General features: G+C 48.9%; 1 protein-coding gene across 1 annotated transcript; it reads right to left on the bottom strand.

Moving 5' to 3' along the window:
* Nucleotides 1-724: 724 nt before the first annotated feature.
* Nucleotides 725-22,406, bottom strand: Dhx33 (DEAH-box helicase 33). Its single transcript, XM_021661343.2, has 12 exons — nucleotides 22,012-22,406; nucleotides 19,579-19,739; nucleotides 16,852-17,079; nucleotides 16,521-16,691; nucleotides 14,223-14,408; nucleotides 13,437-13,548; nucleotides 12,283-12,442; nucleotides 12,061-12,149; nucleotides 11,121-11,248; nucleotides 10,572-10,775; nucleotides 7,121-7,207; nucleotides 725-3,121 (listed from the first exon to the last, which is right to left on the bottom strand). The coding sequence occupies exons 1-12, from the start codon at nucleotides 22,265-22,267 to the stop codon at nucleotides 2,813-2,815; spliced, it is 2,091 nt and encodes a 696-aa protein (XP_021517018.1). The 5' UTR covers nucleotides 22,268-22,406; the 3' UTR covers nucleotides 725-2,812.
* Between the last annotated feature and the right edge of the window lie 3,928 nt (nucleotides 22,407-26,334).

Genomic DNA, 26,334 nt, shown 5'->3' with positions numbered 1-26,334 from the left:
TCATTTTGTATGGATTTTGATAGTCAAAAGCAAATTTGGGCATTATATACAAGAACTGTTCTCATGTTTGAGAGCAGACAGAATCAGCACAAGTCCAAATCAACTTGTTACTTTTCTACATCACAGCAACCAATATAAAATTGTTTCCCCACGCGTAGGTCTAGCTTATGTGCTCAAGGAAAGGCAGCTTAGATGCATGGCCACAGTTCCAAATAGATCCTGGTAGCTGGAGTACAAAGATCTGTGTCACAGTAAACGCTTTGTTTTGAACTCTTGTGACAACTGGCAGAGGTGCACAGGTTTTCAGCTCATAACACTGTTGCCACGGGTGTTGCAGGTCCTGGTTACAAATGAGACAGCCCCACACTCTGGAGCCAGCAGGTGCTGCTAACATCCTGAGGCTGTGCTGTCCAGACTGGAGTCTACTTTGGAGTCTGACAACTGGAAAAGTAGCTCGGGTTATACTGCACAAAAACCATGAGACACTCCACTTTCCTAAGAGAGCTTAAAGAACACTCTCCCTGCAGCCCAGTAACTTCTTTGCAGTAATATGTGGAGTCAGGATGAGGTTTCCATATGCTTTAATCCCTGAGCAGCTTTGCTGAAAAGCATTTTTTTAAAGCCCAATAAAAAACTAAATACTCTATTAAAATTCTACCATAATGTTAAAGGGACAAACATATTTCCATACAGAAACATTAAAGTTAACTTAGAAAACGTCACCTTCAGTCGTTTTCTGTGAAGTTTCCCGTTTTGCAGTCTCTCCAGGTTAACCTCCCAGCCCTCACTCACTCAGCCACTGCAAGCTAAGCTTCCTGTGACCCAGAAAACAATCTGCTGGTTTCCTGAGGAACAGAGAATGTTCATTGCTGAGGAGTAAACTGCCTCCTTGCTGATTCCTTTAACCAGCACAACAAATGCTCTATTAAGAATACGAAAGCTCTTCTTACCAGGCAAGGCTAAATAAACCTTGCATAAATAGAAAAAAATACACTTAAAAAGAAAACCCTTTCTGGAGAGCTTTTCAGAAAGTTGGTAATGTAACCATTTTATCAAAGAGAAAGTCCCAAGTACCCTGACAACTCTAAGCACCGGCTAAAGCCTGATTGCCTGAGGCTTGGGCTATATTAAAGCCTAGACCAGACTCAGCAGACATAGCTGTGGACCAATGAGACCCTGGCAATGAAGTGCCCAGTCAGGCTATGCCCTCTGGAAAGAGCTTGTTGGACTCAGAGTGAAGAAACTGCCCACTGTCTTTGAAGTACCTTGTAGGCAGTCTGGCCCCTTGCTTATAAGCAATATAACTCACTGTATAAAGGACAAAATCTTAGTAGTACAGATGTGTTTGGACCAATTAAGCACAATAAAAGAGCTAAATTTGGTCTTTTTCTAGGTTCAAACATTCTCTGGGAAAGTGTGCTTTTCTTCTTCCACCTAGATACAAGGTCTAGTCCTCAGGCTGGCCTAGAACCGGAAGCCTCCCAGCTGGCACTGATAAGATGCGTGTACTGCCACACCAGGGACTGTCAGCTCCTACAATCCTAAGAGGGATCTTTTCTAAACAGGAATGGGATGTAGAGGCTTCTCTGAAAAATTCCCTCAGGGTCAGGAAGTAGCAAGGCTAACAGTCCCCAGGCCCCACCAAGAACACTGAAAAATCAGTGAGATCAAAAATACAAAGACTGGCTGGGTGGTGGCCCACACCTTTAATCCCAGCACTTGGGAGGCAGAGACAGGAGGATCTCTGTGAGGTCAAGGCCAGCCTGGTCTATAGAGTGAGTTCCAGGACAGCCAGGGCTATATAGAGAAACCCTGCCTCCAACTGCCCCCAAGAAAAAACAAGCAAGCAAGCAAACAGAAAAACCCAAAACAAAGACTGGGTGTTGCAGAAAAGACAAACTGACATCCTGGCTTCTGAGCCATTAACCACTTGGCCTGGCTCCTTCCCACGAGCAGCTCTGACCCAGGGCCCCACCTCAGCAGACAGCTGAACTGGGTGAGGCCTCCCCTGTGTGCACACAGTGTGCCCAGTTAAAGAGAACATTACCACCAGGCTTCAGAAGGCCGCTGCACTGAAAAGCTGGCTCCCTGTTTCAGGAAACCAACAGGTCTCCTGAAAGCATTGCTGGGGACACGAAACCACAGAGGTACCAAGGAACTCCTCTGCTGGTCTCTGCTTGGAGAGACAGGAGAGCATGTGACACCCTGAGCTGTGAGGGTCAACAGGTCAGAATCTACCTTGCTCTGGAAATGCCCGTGGGAGCCAGTTGCTCCCATTTTCTAACAGACACACAGGTAGACACTGAAGGTGAGGCTGAGGACTGGCTCAGTGGCAGTCTGCATAGCATGTCTTAGTCCTGGGGTCCATGGGGAGGGTGTGGAAGGAGGAACACAGAGGGCAAGAGATTGGGCCTGCGGCTTCCTGTGACTCCTCCCCCTCCCCACCCAAGGCCAAAAGACTGGGCCTGTGGCTTCCTATGGCAACTCCTCCTCGACCCAAGGGCTCCAGGGGCTGTGTTGTACCTAGTTAGAATCACAACTCACAATGGCTTACAAGTCCTCAATTCTCTTATCTTTTGTCAGGCAACTCTGTGCGTAACCTTCTATTCATTTTTTTTTTTCTAAACTTCATTACTCTGAACTCCAAGTCTTACCCCTTTCTGGCAGATAAGGACACTGAGGCTCAGAAGTTAATTCAGTCACCCCAAACGGCCCAGTCAAACCCCAAGTACAAACAAGTTTCAGCCTCTTAGGGTCTAAGTATGAACGGGTCCGGAAGATGGCTGTAGTCCAGGTGCTGGCCTTGCTGTGCTCAGTTCCTGGCAGTTCTCAGCTTCCTCCTGAAGTAGTCAGGGGCGGCCTCGTACAGCCACTCGGCATCCACAACGCAGAGGTCTCGCATGTAGCACTTGCTGGTGTAGAGCAGAGCCGTGTACACCACGCAGGCAGGTTTGCAGTGGAAGAGGACAGACGACGGGTGGATGGCCACTGGCTGATGTGTGTCCGTGGTGGCGTAGGTGCCATCTGGCTGGAGTTCTGCAGTACTCATAAAGAGGCTGTGAGCCAGGCAGCGGCGAACACTCTCCATGTCCCCTCGAGATGACATGATGGGCATCGACATCTGTGTCAGAAGAGACAGAAAAGACTCAAACATTACTGCTCCCCAATGCTGCACAGTGCAAGGGAGCAACAGAACAAAGTGCGGCTGACACAGTGAGATTCTGATATCAAAGGAGCTGCTTCAAATGCAGCAGCTCAGGTGGAGGGTGAGGGCACAGGTAAGGAAGGGTAGACAGAAAGAACAGAACAGAACCAAGCAGGAAAACGGCAGCCCAGCAGACCTGAGAGACACATCAGTACAAGCTACACACAGGCGAGGCGTGCTGGGCGGCCATTTCCGAGATCAAACCATCCAGCATGGAGAGAAGCTCCTTAAGATACAGTACGGAAGTGCATGCCTTTACTCCAGCACTCAGGAGCAGAGGCAGGCGATCTCTGAGTTTGAGGCCAGCCTGGTCTACAGAGTGAGTACAGGACAGCCAGGGCTACACAGAGGAACCCTGCCTTGAAACAAACAAATGAAGATACAGGATGGGGGAAGGGACACCTTTTCTCTAAGCTCTCTGGGTACAAGGCACGTGTAAGACACACTGGTACTTGAAGGCAAGAATTGTACACACGACACAACACAATACACAGTGTTCTAAAGGGAGGTAAACGCTTACTCCATCCAGCAGGGGGCTCACTAGGCAAACAACTCAAAGGCTCAGGAGTCCCCGAAACATCAGCCCGTTCTCAGCATGTGTAAGCTGTAAGGACTGCTGAGACACTCTCAAGACTGAGCTGCCTAGAAGAGGCTCAAAGCAGCTGAGCGAAGGGACAGCAGCCCAGCCCAGTCAGACTGTGAAGAAGCGGAGCTTCCTGGGAGAGGCTCAGGCCTCCAGCCTGTTGGTCAGCCTGGAGGTTTACAGCATGCTGCTGTAGCCAACTTCAGCAGCTGTCACCATGCTGGGGTGGGCTTTGGTGACGGGCTGTCTTTAAGTATTTCTGCCCCTGTGAATCTCACTGGTTCACCGCGTTGGACTGGTGTCTTTAGTTTGGTTTGTTGTCAGTTCCCTGTCTGGGCTGAGCAGATGCCTGATTTCCGTCTCTCCAGGTACAGCGCCACACAACGGGGAGCCACCCTCGCACCGGGACACCCCGGGAGAGCAGCGTGCTTTTCCCCATCAATCCCCTCAGGGTCCTCTCTCAGCCTGCGGCCACCTGCCCCTCCTGCAGTGCCACGTGGTTCTCGCTTCAACTTCTCCAGATGGTCAGTTTCCCCACTCCTGACAGAACAATGGCAGCCTCTCACAGGGAAGCCCTGGCTGAGCCACGAGCCAGCCCACCTGGCCTGGCCTTTTCTAAGCCCCTTTCTGCAGGGACCCTGCGGCCTTCTATAACCAAACACCTCATCTTTCACAGACCTGTGAAGCAGTTCCCCTCTCCAGGCCTCTGCATATGCTACTCCTAGCAGCTACACCACCCTCACCTCTGCAGCCAGCGCCCTTCTACACAACAGCTGACCGGGTCATGGAAGCCTCCACTGCTGGGGCCATGTGCTGGATCTGCGAAGCCTCTGAAATGGGACCTCTAAGCACTCACTGCTGAAGTCCTGAGTGAGGGGCTCTTACTTGTAGGCGGAGGTAGAAGGTGAGAAGAGAAAAGGAAGTATATGGAGAGGGGCAAGGACAAGAGGATCAGTGAGTCCAGAGAGTGAAAGCAGCTGCACCCCACACGCCTTCTTTCAGCACCTTGTGGGGTCGTGCCTCTGCTTTTGTGTATGGGTTCTAAGAAACTGTCACTCTGTCTTTTGGAAAACTCATTTACTTTATAGTGGCCATTCTGTGCTTTCAGCTCATCTATCAGATGAGAACAGAGAGAAGGCTTGGTTGTTAAGGGCACTTGTTTGCCCCTCCAGAGGGAACTGACTCCCAGGACACGGTGGCTCATAAATCCACGATCATAGCTCCAGGGGACATAGTCTGAGACGCCCTCTTCTGAGTGCCACGAGCACCAAGCATGCATGTAGCGCACATATAGACATACAAGCATGGAAAAGGAACTTTCACATCTCTCCAAGATGACACAGTGAGCTGTCATCTTGGAGGCTTACTGCCTCCTTCTGCTAACCTAGCCCTGGAAGCTTCTAGCCTCGTACAATCTGACCTAGGCCTACAATGTGTTCAGCCTCGGAGACTGACTGCTGAATGAGCTCCAGCTTTCTAGTTCTTCTGAACTCTTGCTGGCTGGTTCAACTCAGCTCTTCTGGCTTAAACTCCTCTCCAAGCTGAGTGATTCAAACTGGCTTCTCTCACAGCTTCTGACTGGATTGCTCTATTTGGCCTCAAACTAACTTTGGCAATATGTTCTAATCATCTGGCTCCTTCTCATTCTCTGGCTTGTTCTGTCTTTACCTGTGTCTCACTTGTTCTCCCTACAACCTGTCTCTGTAAAACTCTCTGAAAATCCACAAACTGAACTGCCACAAACTCAGTGCCACTTTACTGCCTCAGCTCACTGCCTCAGGAGAACTGGCTGAACAGCCCTGACTAGAACTCAGAGATCTGCAAGCCTCTGTCTCCTGAATGCTGGGATTAAAGGCCTGTACCACCACGACTGGACCTCAGCTTTTCTTTACCTGAAACTTGCTCTGTACCAGGTTGGCCTTGAACTCAGAGATCTGCTCGCCTCTGTCTCCCAGGAATAAAGGCGTATCTGTATTCCAGCCATATCATATAGATCTAGAAAGTCTTTGGGTGTGATCTCTTCTCAGAGCAGTCATGTTCTGAATTAACATTCCTTTACACAAACAAAACACACATAAAATAATCTAAAAATAACAAATCTGAAAAACAAAAAACTAAAGACATTGCTCAAGGGCCTAGAGTGTATCCAGTATACAACCCTTGCCGAATGGCCCTGGGCTCCACAGCTGCAGAGGAGGAAGCTCAGTTGTGTCTGTGTCCAAGCTGAAGTCAGCCCAGCCCCAGGGGTAGACAGCTGAGGAGGGACAGAGCTGAGATAGCTTTGGAGTGTGACATCCTAACCATGAGGCCACTGGGTGGACCAGCCCGGTTGTCACAGCCTGCCGTGGCTCACTGACAGACTCCGGGGAGCCAAGTCCCTTCCACACCCCGCTCCCCCGGCAGCTGAAGACTTGTGGGATTTGAAAGCAGAGACTGGGTCTCCTGGAGACCTCAGTGCTGAGGTTGCCTCCACCTAACCCCTCTCCCCCCACAGACAAAGTTGTAGCTAGAAAGGCAGCCGCCCCGCGCGTCGCCGAGGGAGTCTCTGGAGGATGGAGAAACTGCAGAGCCTGTGAGGCAGACACCGAAGCTTGCTCAGTTCAGGCTCAGCACCAGCTGAACCACAGGAAGCACAAAGCAGCGACAGAGGCAGACCCCGCCCTCCTGACCCCACACACTGGCAGCCTCCAAGGTTCAAGCCCACAACAGTCACTGCATACATGAGCGAGACCCTGGTTTAAAAACATCTTTTTGCCTCCCTGATGTTTTTCAATTTTTCTTTTTTATTTTAAGTACTGTTTTTTGTTGTTTTGTTTTTGTTTCCAAGACAGGGTTTCACTATGTAGCCCTGGCTGCCCTAGAACTAGCTTGGTAGACCATGCTGGCCTGGAACTTGCAGAGATATGCCTGCCTGTCTCCCAAATGCTGGTCCTCGCAAACATTTTTTTTTCCTTGAACCAGAAAACAGTCACAAAGTTTCTAACTCATGTGAGGTCCAGGGTTTCATACCAAGCAGCCCCACTCAGAGGAAGGTAAGTCGTAGATGTAATGTAACTATGTGCAAGCTGTCGGCTCAGCATTGCCTCCTGAGTTCAACCTCCAGAAATAGCGTGGACTGGGGGTTGGTGGAGGGGAGAGAAAAGAAAACCCGAATCACCATGGATTCCTAGGAATAAACCATAATAGCGGAGAGAGTAGAATTACGGGTAACTTTCATTTTCTTGTGTACGTAAATTTTTTCTACCATTAGAATTCCTTTCATACCTCTGACAATAAGCAATTCAAGACTCCCATAAGAAAATAAAACCTTTTCCTGGAAAGGGAGGTATTACCTTTAAGCAGATTTCCCTCAGCTGTGCTCTGACTTCAGCTACCAGCAGCATATTCTTACTGTTGACAAAGTTCTCTTTGCACCAGTCCTGAATACAAGAAAGAGAGAAAGCTCAATCCTTTCATTTCAATGCAGAGGAAACATGCACCTTACAAGACCTTGACAGCACAGTAGAATTCAGAGGGGTCTTCAGGTACCAAAAGGAATACAGGAAAGTAGCTTTACACTAAAAACTATGAAGTAGGAAAAAAAATATGAATATTTAAAGTTAAATAAAACTTAAATATTCCCACCCCAGGGTCATCATGAGAACAGTCACACTGGAATGCATGCACCACCATCCCCATTACCGACATGTACCTCTAGAATATTATTAAAACCAGTGAGAAAAAGACCAAGAAACTGGAGAAAAATGGGCAAAAGACATAGAATGCTCAATAAACTTAGGTAAGGATGCTTGTTTCCTGAGGGTGGAGGCAATGAGGTTTAGAACATGGAGACAGATACCCAGTGATTTCATTTGACAGCTGGAAGGACAGTGGAGATGGGAATTCTACTATTCTGTCCAGGTCCAGGAGGTACTAACGGTCTGGCCTGCTAGCAGGGTGAAGCAGAGCCACAAGACCCCAGCCCAACAAGCCTATGCTCACTTGTTGGCCTCACAGAATTCTCCTGAGCACAGAGACCTGAGCAAGATGACACTGCAGTGATGGAAACAGAAGCAGATGAAAGGCCAGAATGTGGATGGATATGAAGCAAATGCTTCCTTTCCTAGTTTTGATACAGTCTTAATATGTAGCCAACCAAACAGCTAGCCAAGCCTGTTGAAAGCATGTCCTTCGAGCTGAGTGTGTGGCACAAACCTGTGGTCCAGCACTCGGAGGCTGCAGATCACGAGTCTGAGGTCAACCTGGGTCGCACACAGAAAGACAAACAAGTGGGCGGGCGCATTCTTGCTGGAGCACACCAAGGGCAGGGCAGTCTTCAGCAGGGAAGCCCAGCACTCTGTGCTGCATCAAACCCGTTTTGTTTGTCTAAACATAAACTGAGGGCCAGCGAGATGGCTTAGCTGGTAAAGTCGCCTGCTGCCAAATCTGAGTACATGAATTAAACTCCATGTACCCATACCATGGAAGAACAGAACCAACTCCTACAAGCTGTCCTCTGGCCTCTACAGGTGCCTGGATATTTGTGTGCATACACCCATGTACATTTGAACACACACACATACAGATACAGAGGGAAAAAAAAAAAACCTAAAGTAAATATAGCAAAGTTAACAAGTGCTAAAACTGCAGGGCAGCACTTGTTTTAAATAATGCACACTAAGGCACAATCACCATCTTTAAGACAGAGAATACATTGCCGTTTCCCATCTTAGTATAAGGCACTGAAATGTCTTATTAAAAACCTGTATAAAAGGGAGCTGGAGAGATGGCTCAGAGGTTAAGAATGTTGGATATACTTCCAAAGGTCTTGAGTTAAATTCCCAGCAACCACATGGTGGCTCATAACCATCTAAGATGAGATCTGGTGCCCTCTTCTGGCATGCAGGCATATATGCAGGTCAAATACTATATAAATAATAAACAAATAAAATATTAAAAAAAACAAAAACAAAAACCAAACAAACCAGTATAAGAGCTGAGCAGATAAACAAGAAAACACCTTGTGTGGTTTGAATATTCTCAAAAGCTTCAGTGAATCCCTATTGGGAGACCTAAGTGAAAACTTAATTCAATTATGGTATTTGTGGGCCAGTAGGATGGCTGTGAGTAAGGTGCTTGCCACTAGTGACCTGCTTGCCTGACCACCCAAGGTGGAGCCCTGGCACATACACAGTGGAAGGATAGCACAGTAAGCTCTCCCCTGACCACACAAGCTCCCTCCCTCCTACACACACACACACACACACACACACACACACACACACACAATTAGTACACACCCAGTTTATTTAAAAAAATATATAAAATATGTATATATGTATATATTATATATGTAAAAATATGTATATATTATACACGTGCATATAAAATATGTATGTTACACGTGTATATATTATATATGTATATAAAATATATATGTATATATAAAATATGTATATATATGTATATGTAAAATATATATTTTGAGACAGGGTTTCTCTTTGTAGACCAGGCTGGCCTTGACCTCATCAAGAGCTACTTGCCTATCTCTGCCTCCTGAGTGCTGGGATTAAAGACATGCACCACGACCGCCCTTCTTAAAATAAATCTAAAAATTTATCTTTAATCTTAGCACTTCAGGCAGATCTCTTCAGTTTGAGGCCACCCTGATCTACATAGTGAATTCAGGTCAGCCTGAGCCACAGTAAGACTCTCAACAAAGCAAAACAAAATCCCTTCAAGAAACATCTGGCGTGGCAGCACTTGGCAAGGAGCGGCAGGCAGGTCTGAGTTTGAGGTCAGCCTGCACAGGGGATTCCAGGCCTTGAGGTTATATAATGAGAACCTGTTTCAAAAATAAACCAACCAACCAACCAAAACCCACACCAAAACAAAACAAATTTTAAAAACTTAGGGGCTGGAGAGGGTTAACACTGCCTGCTCTTCCAGAGGACCAGGGCTACTTTCCGGCATGGCTTACAGCCATTCCTGGGAAGCTGAAGTCCTCTGCCTTCTACTGGCCTCCACAACAACAGCAAGCATGTGATACCTAGATGAGGAAGAAGGCAAACACACAGGCTTACAGCACGCTCACAGAAATGCACGCATGCACCCCAATTTAAAAATTATGGTGTTTCTAAAAGCAGTAGGACATCTGGAAAATGACCAAATCCACACTGGTTCCTATTATAGAAGAGGAAGAGGCCAGATAGATACGCACTGCCTTCTTCTTGCTGTGTGTGCTGTTCTACTGTGAAGCAACAGATAAGGCCTCTAAGTCTTACCAGTCAAGAATATGAGAATAAATCTCTTTTCTTTCTAAAATGACCTATTTCAAGTATTTCTTTACAGTAACGAAAACAGGAGCATAGTGGTATACTACTTGAATTTCAGTGCTAGAAAGGCAGAGGCAGGTGTTCAAGGCTAGGCTGGTCCCAGGGAACCCACCCTCCCAAAGTGAGGCATAACTGTGTTGGCTAAGATACATGGAACTAGCCTGTCCGCAGTCTGTGTAAGAGCAGCAGCACAAACACCTAAACAACACTTTCCTGGCGATGTCCCAGCACACACATTTCTGAGATGACGTCTGGCCTTTTGTTTGTTTTCAAAACGTGATTTCTTAGTGTGGCCCTGGCTGTCCTGGTTCTTGCTTTGTAGACCAGGCTGGCCTTGAACTCAGAGAGGTCCTCTTGTCTCTGCCTCCCAAGTGCTGCAATTAAAGACACGCGCCCCTAGGCTGGAGAAGTGTTTGCCAAAAGAGGGTATATGGAAGAGCACATGCCTGCAGGCATGAACCAGGCTCACCTTGTTCCCACCTGTGTTCTTGAAGGTCCGGTAGAGATTGAGCAGAGTGACATGGTCCCCCTCACTGGAGATGAACTTCTTCCGGACACTCTGCACTTCCTCTCTCCGGGCAGGGGGGTTGTACAGGACGCTGTCCACAGACAGCAGGGAGACGATGGTGAGGATCTCTTCAGTACAGTGGAATTTGGAGGACAGGAGGATAGTCTGGAAAGTCCATTTACAGTGTGTGAGTCAGGCTTCCTAGCTTCTGAACAGTGTTTCTGTGCAGCCTCTTGCAGCTTCCCTTTAAGGAGTGTGGTGGCCTAAGGACCATAACGCTGTGACAATGCCATTCACTTCTTTGGAACAGAAAGATGCCATCCCCGTGGGATTCCAAACCTTTGTGGGCAGGCCTCTGAATCCCACACACAACATAAATCAGCATTGCACACAAAGTAAGGGCGATAGGCCGTGTTTAGGAGAGCGAATGAGGTTAGTCAGGAAGAACTGGGCTTGGGCATTTCCTAACCTGTAATGCAGAGAGGGGAATGGGGAGGAGGGGTCATTTACTTTGGCAAATTTGGGCTCTAAAGGAAATGCTGCCATCTTTCTTCCAATTGGAGTCAGGGCAAGCTGGTCATCCTTATGTTCAAGAGCACCTAACAGGTCCAGCTGGGCAATGGCCGCCTGAATGTGATCTATAGAAACGGAGACATAAAAAGGAGCCGGAAGTCCAGAACAGGAAGAAGAGGCAGCTAGCTGAGTGCTTCTGGGGGCTTCTAACTCTACGAACACCACCAAGGCCACCCGCCACTGTCCTCACACTTCTCTAAGCCTGAATGATACCACTAAATAACAAGGAGTCTAACACAGTCATGGGAGGAATGGGGGAGGCAAATGGTGAGGCGGGGTCCAGGAGCCTGGCTCCCATGACACGGGCAGCATTACACTGACGTTGGCTGCACTACCCTAAACTCTGTATTTATGGGATAGTGTGCCCTCTGTGCTAGTTGTGTTTTTAAAGACTAACACTTTTCCACATGCACACACTTTCGTGTAGAACACAGCCAGAAAATGTCTCTTCGAGAGAACTGACTGGGGTTCAGGGTGGGGACACCTATTGACAGTTTACTTTCTCTTGTACCAACTGCATTTCCTTAAAGAAAAAGAAAATGGCCTGGTGATAAGGGCCCAGGCACCAAAGCTGCCACCATTTAGTGTCAGTTCTTAAAGGCTCTTCCTCCAGGAAGGGCCGGGACTGATCACGCCCTGGGTTGCCACAGAGACCAGCCCTCTCCGGCCTTTGGCTGGGCACTGCAGGCGCAGCTCCTGGATGCCTGTGCCCTCCCTGGCTCCCTGCACAGCGGTGCTGCCACCGGAGCCTCCCATTGCAACCAATGACATCAAGCCGGCAGAACAGGGGCAGAAGCTTCTCTTCTTGCTCCAAGTGCTTCTCCTGGGGAAGAGCTCCTCTGCTAGCGTCCGTCTGTCTAACTAACTTCCAGCTTACCTGGAGATGGCTTAGACACGAAGTCGAAGGTGAGCACATTTGGGACTTTCATCGCCAGGAGCTGAAGTATCACGCTTGCCAGGTTACACCTGTGAGGGAAGAAGCGAGGGTCCTTCAGCTGTTCTTGACCCCACTGAGTCCACACTGTTCCCCAGCAAGCAATGGCGAGAGCTGCAGCCTGAGAAGAGGAGCAGGCAAGGAGGCCGGGAGGACTGCACCCACCTCTGGATCTCCGGCACCGTCATCTTCTCAAACTTCTCAAACTCGTCCTCAGTGTAGAGCCGGTAGCAGATGCCGCTGCCCTCGCGGCCGGCCCTGCCTGTGCGCTGCCAGGCCTGGGTCTTCGACACTCGCTGCACAGCTAGCACCTCGAGACCACTGTCTGCAGGGAGAGGGGCCATGAGTGCCTTGCGTCACCACACAAGCACACTGCTTCTAGAAGGCTGGCAAAAAGAAACGGTGCTGAGTACCGCTGGGTGTTTCTGCAACACAAGGGTCAAGGAAAACTCAAGGCTAAACAAGAAAGCACAAATCCAGGTGCTCAGCGCTTTAAACCTCACAGTGAAACTGAGCCTAGCCATGAGTCATGTGTGAAATGTTAAAGAACCCATCACATCACCCTCTGCAAGCAAGGCGGTGAGAGAACAGCTTCTCAAGCTTGAGCTCACACCACAGGATGGCCGACTGTCCCTGCTGCCTGGCACTGAGGTTCTGGGGATTTTGGTGCTGAGACCGTTTCTAGCTAACTGAAAGGACGGTCATACATCAACCAATGATAACACGGTCCTTTGTTCTCCTCCCAGCTCTATAAAACGGATCATGTGACATTTATTTCCCGGAAGAAAAAGACACCAATTCTCTCCAGCACAGGATTACTCTGTGCCCGGAACTAGAGGCCCACGCTTGTCACCAGGAGGCACACGTGTGAAGTGTTTAGCGGAACATGCCAACTAAACCCGGGGGCCGGGGGCGCAACGACCTCTGTGGAATAAGGCAGAGCAAAAATCAGAACTGTGTAAAACTGACTTCAAGCCAGCGTGGCCTTGAAGGAGACAGTCAAATAGTCAACCCTTCCCCTCCATGCACACCTGCCTCCTTCCTGGGAAACGTGACGTCTACCACAGCCACATTCCGGCAGCCCTTCTAGAGCCTGTGACTGGTTGCAGGCTGCCCCTGGCCTTCCTGCCACCATTCTCACCCAGCTTTTAGCTGGTTGTCAGGGCCCAGCAGAGGCCCTGGTTGTTCTTCCCTGTCTTCCTGCCACTCAGATCTCAGCTCCTAACAAACATGAGGTGTTTACTTGGGAGGAAATGGCGGGTTACAGTTTTAACCACTGTTCGCTGCACAGGAGACATTCATGAGCTACAGTTTCTCACCAGGGTTATACTTCTTTGCTTTAACCATGCCCGTGTCAACTACATATTTTATTCCTGTAATGGTTATGGAGGTTTCAGCGATGTTGGTTGAAATGATCACTTTGCGATAGCCCTAAAAGGAGGAAGAAAATCAAAAAGCTGTATGACACACACACGATTCAGAAGTTGAAAACATTCTCACCATGCATTTCCACAACTTGCTTATGGTCGGGAAAAGGTGATTTCACTGTTTGCAATAGTCACAGCCATCTCAGCCCTCACACTTGGTAAGGGACAAAGGGAGAACACTGGTCCTGTCACGGAGATCTGAAGGCTAATCTGAGGCGATGAGATGCAGTGGAACAAGGTAAAGGCCTGAGCAGGTAGACAGATGGGAGTTGGAATCCTGGCCCTGCCAGGGTCTACCTGGGTGCCATAAGTAGTTCCCACCCCCCTTCTTGGGGTCCACAGCGTCCATCATGGCATTCCATGAGAATGAGAGATGGTCTTATGTGCGTGTCGGACTGTGCCTGGCACACAACAAATGGTTCTGTGGGCAATGTAGTTCCCACCAGCCCTTAAAGGAGGCACTCCGTGCCTGCCCTCTTCCCAACGATTCTCGCTCTCCTCACAGGACAGCGCCCCGCAGCTGTGCACTCCACACCTGTTCTCTCCCAACCAGCTGACCTAGGACCTGAATAGCCCCCCCGCCACCTTCTCTGGGTCTCGGTGGCCGGGGCACAGGCTGCACTGGTGGATCTGACCTGATGTCCAGTGATGCAGAGGGCAGAAAGGTGGCACACCCACCTTTGGGGCCCCTTGGAAGACTCGGAGCTGCTGTGAGTAGGGCAGGGACGCGTACAGAGGGAGGACAAGCATTGGAGGGCAGCCATCTGGAAGGCGCTTGGCAATGTCTCGGCAGGTCTTGCTCATGGCTTCGATCTCCTCCTGACCGGTGAGGAACACCAGGATGTCCTGAGAAGGGGGAGCTTCCTGCAGAGAGAGATTATTGATGATGGTGATGTTGCCACGAGGGTTTCAATTCTGTTTCACTTTTTAATTATGAACATGAAATAAGTCTGACAGTGGTGTCTCCCAGGGATCCGTGTAAAGGTGTGAATACAGAACCAACTCTGTGAAGTTGCCCTTTGACCTCTACATGTGCTCTGCCCCTCCCCCAGCATACACGTGCACACGCACAACCCCCCAATAAGATCTCAAAAATCTTAAAAAAAAAGTTGGCCTTTGGCAGTTCAAAGAGGCAGACTAGCCCTTCCTTCTCTTACAAACATTGTGAAACTGACAGTAAAGTCTCTGTCTCTGTCCCCCAGAAGGAAAAAATCACTGCCCCAAACGATGAAGACAATGGAAGACAAGAGGGAAGGCAGCTGGTGAGGGGACACCTTCTAAGAAGAACAGGGACAAGAAGTGCAGGTGGAGGATAGATACAGCTCGGCGCTGGAGCGCTGGCCTAGCTGGGGCAGGAGGACACTTGGCAAAGCAGCCTGCTCCAACTGGATGGCAGCATTAATGACCCAGGGAGAGAGAGGAGAGAGAGAGAGAGAGAGGAGAGGGAGAGCACACACAGCACTTCACGACTGCCGTCAGACATAGTGTAAAATGTATTACACTGCAGGCCTGTCCCAGGACAGGGACAGAGGTAACAACGAGGCTCCGGATACTGTAATTACTGAGGCTGGATTTAAAGACGCTCATGATAACAGCTACGTTGAAAGGCTCAAATTGTTCACATTGATCTGCTTGACATGTGACACGCCTGGCCCAACTGCTGCTTTTAGTGGAGATGTTGAGATCTGCTCTGAGCCTAGTTCTCCAGAGCCCAGACTCAGCTCCAGCTCCCCATGTAGGAAGGGTGGTCCTGGACTCTTGGCCACTCTGCCTTCGGCTGGCACAGGGCTGTTGCACCAGCTGTCTGAAGAGCTCAGGATAAAACTCAGGGCTTCATACATGCTGGGCCACCCTTCTACAGACGAGCTACAATTCCAGACCAAATGTTCGAACTACGCAAGCGATACTTAGCTTAAAATAAAAACTGTTTGACCCTAGATTTTTCAGGAAATTAATATAGAGACTAAAAAGTCTATATACATCAAACCAAAACAATAGGACTTAATCCCTCAAAATCTTTGTCATACATGTGTTCATGTGTGTGGCACAGAGAGGCCACAGCTCAGATCTTCATCTCTAACTCTTGTTTTTGAGCGAGGCTCTCTCACTGAACATGGAGCTAGCCGTGCATCCACCACGTCCATCCCCCTCCCTGCAACTACTAGGCCTCCAGGCGCACAGTGCCAGGCGGCTCTCCGAGTGCTGGGGTCTGGACTCAGGCTGCACACTTTCTTGGCAAGCTGCCCTTGGCCCACTGACCCATTCCCAGCCTTTAACCACACACACGGGAACGAAAATGTTTGATGAAATAAAAGAGTATTTTGTAATATTTAAGTCTTAAAATACCTCAGGACATGTGTGGGGGTGCATACCTATCATTCCTGCACTCAGGAAACCTAGGCAGCAAGACGGCAGCTGCAAGCCGGCCAGGGCTACGCGGTGAGACTGGACACACTGCATAGCACCTGGGCTGCAATATAAAACAAGAAAGGAAAGCACACAAGCCACTCCTTTAACATAGGACAGTTTTCTGGCTCATAGGAGGTCAGACAGCCGCTGATCATACGGTGAATTATTTTTCTTTTCAGAGAAAATAAGAACTATAAAGAGGCAAAAACAGATGTAGAAGATAAGCTTTTTTTTTTTTTTTAAGATTTATTTATTATTTATACAGTTTTCTTCCTGCATGTACACCTGCAGGCCAGAAGAAGGCATCAGATTTCATTATAGATGGTTGTGAGCCACCATGTGGTTGCTGGGAATTGAACTCAGGACCTCTGGAAGATCAGGCAGTACTCTTAACCTCTGAGCCATCTCTCCAGCCCGAAGATAAGCTTTTTAAAAAGGATCATTTTATTATATTTGCGTCCATGTGTGGCACACGTGTGGAGCCGTTCAGTGGCTTTTATTTCAGAGGCGAGCTACTAAGCGTAAGGCGACAGAGAATCTGTCACGGATTTCCTCCCCGCTCCGTACCTGGTGGATCTGGAAGACGGAAACGAGAGCCGCGTGCAGGTAGTCCTGCTGAGGCTGTTTGGTGTAGAAGGTCTGGATGGGGTGCTGCCGACCCTCAAGGTAGAGGACAGGGGCTCCATTGAAATACTGGGAGAACAGGTCGACATCCATGGTAGCCGACATCACAATCACCTGAGGAAAGAATGAGGGCTGGGAAATAACACCGGAAGGCGTTTCCATAAAGCTGACGGCTGAGGCCCATGCCGGCCCAACACTCTCTCCCGTGTGCCTGTATGGGCAGGACAGCCATCCTGGGAGTGAAAGGGCCGGTCCTTGAGCACATCCCACTTACTTTGAGTGGCAGCTTCCCTAGCTCCTTCCGCCTCTTCTGCGCAGCCTTCACCACTCCGAAGAGCACGTCTGTATGGATGGTCCGCTCATGGGCCTCGTCCAAAATGACACAGCTGTACTTCCGAAGCAAGGAGTCTGAAATTGCTTCCCGAAGAAGCATGCCATCCGTCAGGAACTTGATCCTGGTGTCTTCTGAAGTGATGTCCTCAAAGCGCACTGTATAGCCAACCTGTGAGGAAGGAGGACTCCTTCTTTCACTAACCCTTCACTGAACACCCGCTAACTGCACATCCAGCACTGCCCTCAGCACAGCGGGAACACAGCAAATGAGACCGACTCTGCCACACCCCCTCAGCAGCGAGGCCTGTCTGGAGAGAGAAACACCAGGCTCTTCAACTGCGATGCAACATCACAAAGAATTCAAAAGTAAGGAAGCAAGACGCAGCAGTGGATATTATACTGGCTTTGCAGGTCTGACCATCTAAATTCAATCCCCAGAGCCCAGAAATCTGACTTCCAAATTGTCCTCTGACCTCCCTATGTGACACACACTAAAAAGGAAAAACAAACAAAACCAGTAAACCTGTACCTCAAGCTGCCTCCGTACAGGCGTGAAAAGAGGCCCAACATATTTTGACTTGTAACACAGATACACAACACAGACATGAATGTTTCCTATGTAGCTCCAAGACTCATTCCATATACCCATGTATAGTTAAGAGCGGTTTCATATTTTATAGAAATATATGTGTATAATATAGATAAATTACATGCATACATACATGTAATAGATGTAAAAGAGGACAGACATGACACTGCATGCCTGCAATCCCAGCACTCTGTAGGCAGGGGCAGGAGGATTGCCTAAATTCAAGGCCACCCAGGTCTATGGTCTCTATAGTAAGTTCCATGCTAGTGAGGGCTACAAGTGAGACCCTATCTCAAAAAACTCAAATCAAAGCAACAAAAGATTGAGATGTCTAAAGTCTTAAGCACATAAACTAGGGTTGAGGGCCCAGCTCAGTGGCGGCACTCGCCTAGTATGTGAGGCCCGGGCTCAACCTCCAATGCCATTCAAGTGTTGCACTCGCCTAGTATGTGAGGCCCGGGTTCAACCTCCAATGCCATTCAAGTGTTGCACTCGCCTAGTATGTGAGGCCGGGTCCAACCTCCAATGCCATTCAAGTGTTGCACTCGCCTAGTATGTGAGGCCGGGTCCAACCTCCAATGCCATTCAAGTGTTGCACTCGCCTAGTATGTGAGGCCGGGTCCAACCTCCAATGCCATTCAAGTGTTGCACTCGCCTAGTATGAGAGCCCGGGTCCAACCTCCAATGCCATTCAAGTGTTGCACTCGCCTAGTATGTGAGGCCGGGTCCAACCTCCAATGCCATTCAAGTGTTGCACCACACTCGCCTAGTATGTGAGGCCGGGTCCAACCTCCAATGCCATTCAAGTGTTGCACTCGCCTAGTATGTGAGCCCGGGTTCAACCTCCAATGCCATTCAAGTGTTGCACTCGCCTAGTATGTGAGGCCGGGTCCAACCTCCAATGCCATTCAAGTGTTGCACTCGCCTAGTATGTGAGCCCGGGTTCAACCTCCAATGCCATTCAAGTGTTGCACTCGCCTAGTATGTGAGCCCGGGTCCAACCTCCAATGCCATTCAAGTGTTGCACTCGCCTAGTATGTGAGCCCGGGTCCAACCTCCAATGCCATTCAAGTGTTGCACTCGCCTAGTATGTGAGGCCGGGTCCAACCTCCAATGCCATTCAAGTGTTGCACTCGCCTAGTATGTGAGCCCGGGTCCAACCTCCAATGCCATTCAAGTGTTGCACTCGCCTAGTATGTGAGCCCGGGTCCAACCTCCAATGCCATTCAAGTGTTGCACTCGCCTAGTATGTGAGAGCCCGGGTCCAACCTCCAATGCCATTCAAGTGTTGCACCACACTCGCCTAGTATGTGAGCCCGGGTCCAACCTCCAATGCCATTCAAGTGTTGCACTCGCCTAGTATGTGAGAGCCCGGTTCAACCTCCAATGCCATTCAAGTGTTGCACTCGCCTAGTATGAGAGCCCGGGTCCAACCTCCAATGCCATTCAAGTGTTGCACTCGCCTAGTATGTGAGGCCGGGTCCAACCTCCAATGCCATTCAAGTGTTGCACTCGCCTAGTATGTGAGGCCGGGTCCAACCTCCAATGCCATTCAAGTGTTGCACTCGCCTAGTATGTGAGGCCGGGTCCAACCTCCAATGCCATTCAAGTGTTGCACTCGCCTAGTATGTGAGGCCGGGTCCAACCTCCAATGCCATTCAAGTGTTGCACTCGCCTAGTATGTGAGCCCGGGTTCAACCTCCAATGCCATTCAAGTGTTGCACCACACTCGCCCACCCCAAACACCTAAACAAGAAAAACCTAATTTACTTGACTTGCCAGAAGCTATGAAATCAAAGCTGACGGGACTAAGAGTCACTGATCTCTCTGGAACCGAGAAAACCCTGAGATTAGCCTACAGAGCAGTGCAAGAAAGAAGCATGCTGTTCAGCTGGGTGTTGTGGCACATGCCTGTAATCCCAGCACACAGGAGGCGAAGGCAGAAGGATCGAAGATTCAGGGTACCAGGCCACTATATGCTACATGTTGGAGACCCCGAGTCAACATTACAACATGGAAGGGAGGGGAGGAGCACAGCGGGTCCTAGTCAATGAAAGAGCAGAGAAAGTAAGTGCGTACCAGCTTCCCGAGTTCAGTCCTTTTCTCATCTGAGACTCTTGTAGCAAGAGAGATGGCGGCCACTCGCCGGGGCTGGGTCACCGCAATGACGCCCTGGCGACTAATTCCCCCTTCATAGAGGTACTGTGGGATCTGAGTTGTCTTCCCAGAGCCAGTTTCCCCTAGGAAAGAAAAGGAACTCTCATTCAAATGACACTAAGGTAAATCTACCAAATAAACGGCTCGAAGTCAGGAGAAACCAAACAAAAACACACCAGGAAATACTGAGTTGTTGAGCCTCAGGTAACAGGCAGGCACCCAGGCACACTGCTGGAGAACAGCCATTGCTACTGTTTTCCAGGAGGCCCAATTACATTTCAAAAACCTTTAGAATGGTTTTTGAAATGTAATGGTGACACATACCTTTAATCGAAGCAGGCAAAGGCAGGCGAATTGGTTTGAATTCTAGCCCAGTTTGGTCTACACAGTCAGTTCTAGGACAGCCAGAGCTTTACAATAGAGAGACTGTGAAACAAACAACAAAAACACCCTAAAACTTTTAGGATGTTTATATGGTTTGGCTCAAATTCCACTTGCAGAAATTGGCCAAGATGTTTTATTCAATTTGCCCCATGATGGCAAAAACAAAAACAAAAAACTGGAAACGCATACAATAGTGTGTAACTGGTATAGTCCCAACATAAGATGAAATATGACAGTCATATAAGTTGGTATATGCTGATATGAAGACATGTCCATTCATATACTGTTCGCCTTGCTCTGGCTGCTGCTTGCTGCTCTCTTCAAACCTGCCTTTGCCTATGCAATTACGGGTACAATACCTACCTGCCCTAACCTCAGTCAGAACAGAAAGTCTCACCTGAGGCTGTACGAGTGGCCCCAATCTCTGGGGTCCTCTGTGTCTGTTAATCTCTCTTCTAGCATGAACCATTCCAAACAGCCAGAAGGATTTAAACACTCTGCCCTCTCCTAACACCAGTGGGCACAGGTCTCTTCATAGGCTTGAGCATGGAGCCAGCACCCTATGAAGGCCGTTCCCACCTCTGCGGGCACCTCTAACGGCACCCGATTAGAGGAGCTCAGGAAATTTGCACATCCTTCTTTGCTACTGCTTATCTTCTTTAACTGAAGTCCCCAAACCCCACGAGTCTTGCATTTTTTCCCAGCCTGCCTCTGAATGCTCACCTTTCCTGACTTACCCAAGAATCCCAGGCTAAGAATCTGGTTATCCTGCAGTTTCTTGCTGAATGCACAATGACCTCAGACTTGGATCAATGTCTCTTGTGCGTCTTTCCTATTCCTACTTCAAGGCAACTGACTATTGCTAAAATAAACATGCCAACCATGCAGGCGTAGGACCAAGATGCTCCTGGGCATCGGCTCTACCGTCCATCTTGTTTCTGTTTTTGCAGCCTGTCTTCAGTCTCCGTCTCTCCAAGGGCTACTTGAGGCTCTGGGACTTTTGTTCCCAGAACTCTTGCATGTCTCTCACATAAAGCCCCAAACATGACTTCCCTCTACTCCCCTGCTGCAAGTGCTTTTGCAACACCCTTGCCTCCCTGGGATGGCTTTTCTCTTGTGCCAGGTGGGCTCTCCGTAACCTTTGATGCCAGGGCCCCCTTCCCTTCCACTCCCCGATCTTTGCTCCATTAGCTCTATTCTATCTTCCAGCTCCTCTCTGCTCAGTGGGCCAAATCTGTAAATATTTGCAAGCTCCTCAGCTTCCCTCATTTGGCCAGAGCAGAAACCTGTTTCCACTGCCTTCATTCTTCAGCCTATTTACTCAGGCCAGTGCCGGCGCTGTTCTTAAGTTCTTTTGAAACACTTCTTAGCAGAAGCTGTAATCGATCCTACACATCCAGACCCACCGCGAACTTCTCCCCTTGCGTCTACAGATCAGTGTGGAACTTCACAGTTGCATCTGTAACTCCCTCCTTAGACTCTACTCCACTCCCTGCCGGCACTGTCCGGTCTTCTCTCTCGCTGCTGCCATTCCTTCGGGAGCTCCTCTACCTTAAACGCTGTGTATCGGAGCCAGCTGAAATTAATTAGTCCCTGCCCTAGAACTCTGCCAAGCTCTTCTCGTACACAAGACACTGGTTCTCGTTAACCGAATTCTTCCTGGCCGCCATCTCTCCACCGCTGCATAGAGTGACGGTCCCCGGGGACCCGCTCCGCAGCTGCCTCCTCAAAGCCCCCACATCCCGTCACGGAAGGTGAGTCTTTCCCCCCCGCACACACCGGCCACTCAGGGCAGTCAGTGCCAGCGGGATAACTCTGTCCGCCCCTTTCCCGAGGTCCCTGCCTACGCCTGCAGAAAAGCTTTCAAGTTTGTTGAAACCAACGCAAAGGGTGTAAGAAGCACCTAGGAACAATTGCCCCCGCAAAGCCAGGAGTCTAGAGCAAGGAAAATCCACCGAAGCAGCCACTCACCGATGAGGACAGCGCTGTCCAGGTTTCGGAGCTGAGCCAACAGCTGGCCCCGCGCCCGGAAGATGGGCAGACTCCGGCGCTGCAGCTCCAGGGCCTCGCGGTAGGGGCTGGCCGAGGGCTGGGCCAGCGGCGGCGTGTGCCTGCGGCCTCCTCCCGCTCCGCCGCCGCCAGCCGCCAACATGTCCACTCGCCTCCCGGGAGGGCAGGAGCCCGGCCGGAATCTCTTGGCCGGCGGGAGGCTCGCCTCCTCCGGCATGTCGGGAGGGCCGCGGCAGGAGGCGCGGGCGCAGGCAGCTCCGCTCCTCAGTGGACCGCTAGCGCGCAAACCCCGCTCTCTCCACGTGCAAGAGTGTCGGGCGACAACCGATGACCTCACAGCCGCCTCCAGCCTGGAGGAAGGGAACTGCAATTCCCAGCATGCATTGAGGGTTTGGGCAGCATTTACATCCTGTGAGAGCAAGGCCGGGAGTGTGACTTAAAAAACGGCCCGAGTAACAACCGGGAACGGTAGCTGTGCGGTTCCGTAGGACCTCATTGGATAACCACGTTGTCTTACTGGAACCTTTCGTTATACCAAGGCTGTTTCTTTCCAGTAAAAACGAGTGTCCCGCCGCGGCTTCCAACAGTAGTCATGTTTCTCTGTGTAGTCCTGGCTGTCGTAGACTCACTTTGTAGACCAGGCTGGCCTCGAACTCACAAGAGATCCGCCTGCCTTTTCCTTCCCTAGTGCTGGGATGTATAGGCGTGCCCACCACACCCGGCTAAATTTTCAAATTCTTTACACAGCTTTTCAGCCCTCTTGTACGCGCTTTAATCAACGGATGATTCAGTATTCCCGCAGAAAACCTGCATACAACTAGTTCTTCCTTCCCATTCAAAATACAAGCTCTTACATGCTTTGCTAATTCAACGCAGAAAAATTGGCAAGCAATGAATGGTTATCTTTGCTTTTTTATTTTTTGGAGGGTGTGGGTGTTTTTCTCCTGTATGTATTTATGCTCTGCTTGCATGCAATGCTCACAGAGGCCAGAAGAGGGTTTTGGATCCCTAGCAATTGGAGCTGCAGCCAGTTGTGAGGGCTTGGAATGCGGGTGCCTCGGAATAAGAGGACCTGGCTAAATCCTCTTACCTGCTGAGCCAGTTCTCTGGCGTGGTTTGGTTTGATTATAGGGAATGTGGTCTCCAGTGAATAATCTACAACTCTTAACTCATATGAAGGCTATAAATTTAGTAAGCGGACCTGCTTTTCAGAACTCCACGATCTGGACCTTTCCCAGTCTGGTGCGGCCTCGCTCCTGCTGTAATGTTCAAAGCTTTAAGAAGGTCTGGGTCCCCATGAAACCGCACTACACCCAAGTTTACCAGGAAATTCGGGTAGGGATGGGGTTAATAGCCCTTACCCTTGGCAAAATCAGGAGTACCAATAAAAGTAAAGCTTTGAAAGGCTCTAGCTCTGCACCTGCCCAAGGCCATCAGCAGCGGCTCCAAGTCCTCCAGATGAATCGTTTGGCTAAACTCAAGCGAGCTGTTAGATGGAAACTTGGAACATTCACTGTATACTTACCTAAACACCATTTACAATATGGCCTTAAAGAATGTATCTGAGAAGCAAAACCAACCAAACAAAAGCCAAACAAAACCCAGCTGCATTTATTTAACTTTTGACAGTATAAACAGGGGTTTCTAAAAAAAAAAAAGTTCTTGTTGAACATGTTTAGGTTGTGTGTTAGATGCATACTGCTCCTTCAGAGAACTCAACTTTGTTTCCTAACACCACATCTGGCACAATTGCCTGTAACCCTAGCTCCAGGAGATCCTGCACCTCTAGCTTCCCAGGGCACCCGAACTTATGTGCACAGCCCTATACAAAGACACATGTAAGTACATACAATTTTAAATTACAAATCTTAGAAAAAAGAACAAGGTGACTGGTTTGCCCCCCCCCCCGTGTTGATTTAGGAAGACAATCAATCCCTACAAAAGAGAAAAATAACTAATGTACCTTGAGTAAACAACAGGCAATTGCCAGTTTTTTCTTACATTCCTAAATGTCAAGAGTCCAAATAGGTCATATAAATGAGTGAAATCACCTCTTGGTAAATAAAAAACTTCTTAAAAGTACATTTATTGATTGGTTGATTTGGTGTGTGAGAGAGGGGGAAGGGAGAACATGGAGGTCAGAGGAGAGCTTGACAGTTGCTTCCACCAGGTGGTAGCCTGGGTATTGAACTCAGGTCTTTAGATTTGGTGATATGTGGCCTTATCTATGGAGCTGTCCTGTCAGCCACAGCACACAGGCACACAGGCACATACACGCCTCCCCACCCCTTCTCCAGAGCCAGCCACTAACCACAGGCAGCAGCCTCACACAAGCTATTATTTTAAGACAAGAAAAGCAAAACAGAAATTTTTGTTATGTTCGTAAAATATTGGCTCAATTCTTTTCAATGAAGGCAAACCTTCTACAAGGGACTAATCTTAGCGACCCAACTATTCAGCAGCCTCAGTGGTGAAACAACCACATCACGCTGCCCACGTGTCCTTCAGTGGCAGTCTGACATCTGTGGCCCCTCCGAGAGAAGTCCCCTGTGGCTCAGTGGCTGGACACCCTGATTCTCTGTCCGGAAGGTGAGCCGTTAGACACAGTTCATTCTTGTCTGAGTGGTTGATCTGTGCACTTAGCTCCCAGGTCTGACCACGGCTAAACCAGCTCACACTCACCTTGGATCGCACACCTACCAAGCCATTGCCCTCAGTCAAGTTCAGCTTTGCTCCAGCCTGCTTCCAGAAGCAATACTTACTCAGTTGCTAGGTACGAATTTGCAAACATACACATCAATACTTTCACAATTAAAAATACAAGATAATAGTTTGCTGATCAATAAACAAAGTGTTTATTCAGCACCCGTGTGCCAAGCACTGTGCTAGGCACTGTGGTGGATACAAAAGTTAAGACACAGTCCCTGCCCTTGAGGAGCTTACATTCTCATGAGGAAACAAAACTAACATACAGGGAGCAGCTCGGAACAGTACACGGCAATATAGAATTTGGCATAAGATCTTTTAGTACAGATTTGAAGAAGACAATGAAATAGACCTTTGTATTAAGATTTTAGTGTCAGGGTCTTGAAAGACTCAAGAAACTTAAGTTGAGGTCCCTGCTAGGTAGAAGCGGGAGCAGTGTTCAGAGGAAGACGGAAAGTATGCATCTGATAAGGGCGAGAAGTGACTGCAGACTGAGTGCCTGACCATCCAAGCAGGGGTCAAGAGCTTTAATGCAAACTCAGCATACTAAGTCGCTTAGTCATCCTGAGGAGGACAGAAGGGCAAGGCCCTGGCTAACCCGACCGACCTCACATGTTAAAGGTGAACTAAAGAGTGGCCAAAGGCATGACAATTCCAGGAGCATGTCTCACCACATGCTCTCTGCTCCAGTGTCCTCCCATTCCCGGAGGACCCAGAGGACCCAGAGACAGAGCTGTGGTTCCAGTTCAAGGTCCAGGATGTGGACGCTTTGTCTCATGGAGTACAAAAGAAATGTAAAAGACAGGAGGACACAGAAGACAGACAGCAAAAGAAGTGGAGAAACAAGTAAAAATTCACAGTGAAAAAACCACATCAAAGAATATAAAATGTCTCTCCAAGGGAGATGCCATGGTAGGTCCATTCATTCTTAAATGGACATTTACTGTTTTTCTGTAACAACAAACTCCCTATGCTTTAGGTGTGCTTTAAGTTATTTCTGCTACAATCAACCCAGAAATGTCTCAAACTATATTCATGTCGGCTTAAGTGGCCACAGAATCCCATAATCCAATCTCACTTTTCTGGTGACTTGCGTCACGAGAAGGGCGTGTTTTGCTGGGGAGGCGGGGACTCTACCGGTGCACAGGGACCCTGCCAAACCACGCCGGGCCAGGGACGAGCTAACCAAGCAGGAATGGCTGAAGTACTCAGAGGCCAAGTGACTGAAGTCAGCACTCCCAGGACCGTGTGGAGCGTAGCATGGCATTCTGCCACTAGAAACTCGTATCCTAAAAATCCAAAATTGCTGTAGGCTACACATCCAAAACGCACTTCCCGTCTTCCAGTCACTACTGTCTATAGGTGTTCACTATTTAAAATGAACAGCTGGTGAAAAATTTTGGAATTTTGCCACAATAACTCCATTAATTAGCTAAATCTACAATTAACTCATGGAAAATAAACAAAACCTAAAGAAACCCATATCTGGCTCAAAAGCAAGCAATAATAAAAAAAACAAATTCCTGAAAGTTAGTGAAGAAAAATAATTAAGCTTAAGAATCCCACGATGATCATACA

The sequence above is a fragment of the Meriones unguiculatus genome, chromosome 11 (assembly GCF_030254825.1).
Source record: "Meriones unguiculatus strain TT.TT164.6M chromosome 11, Bangor_MerUng_6.1, whole genome shotgun sequence".
Lineage (NCBI taxonomy): Eukaryota > Metazoa > Chordata > Mammalia > Rodentia > Muridae > Meriones > Meriones unguiculatus.
Note: the sequence above shows the minus strand (reverse complement) of the source record. Positions and strands in the feature narration are given on the sequence as shown.

Excerpts from the sequence above, each read along its gene's own strand:
- Dhx33 (XM_021661343.2), bottom strand. The coding sequence starts at position 22,267 with ATGCCGGAGGAGGCGAGCCTCCCGCCGGCCAAGAGATTCCGGCCGGGC. Across the intron at positions 12,150-12,282 it reads ACGGTGCCGGAGATCCAGAG|GTGTAACCTGGCAAGCGTGA; the intron begins GTGGGTGCAGTC and ends CTTCCCTCACAG. Across the intron at positions 3,122-7,120 it reads TGAGGGAAATCTGCTTAAAG|ATGTCGATGCCCATCATGTC; the intron begins GTAATACCTCCC and ends CTTCTGACACAG.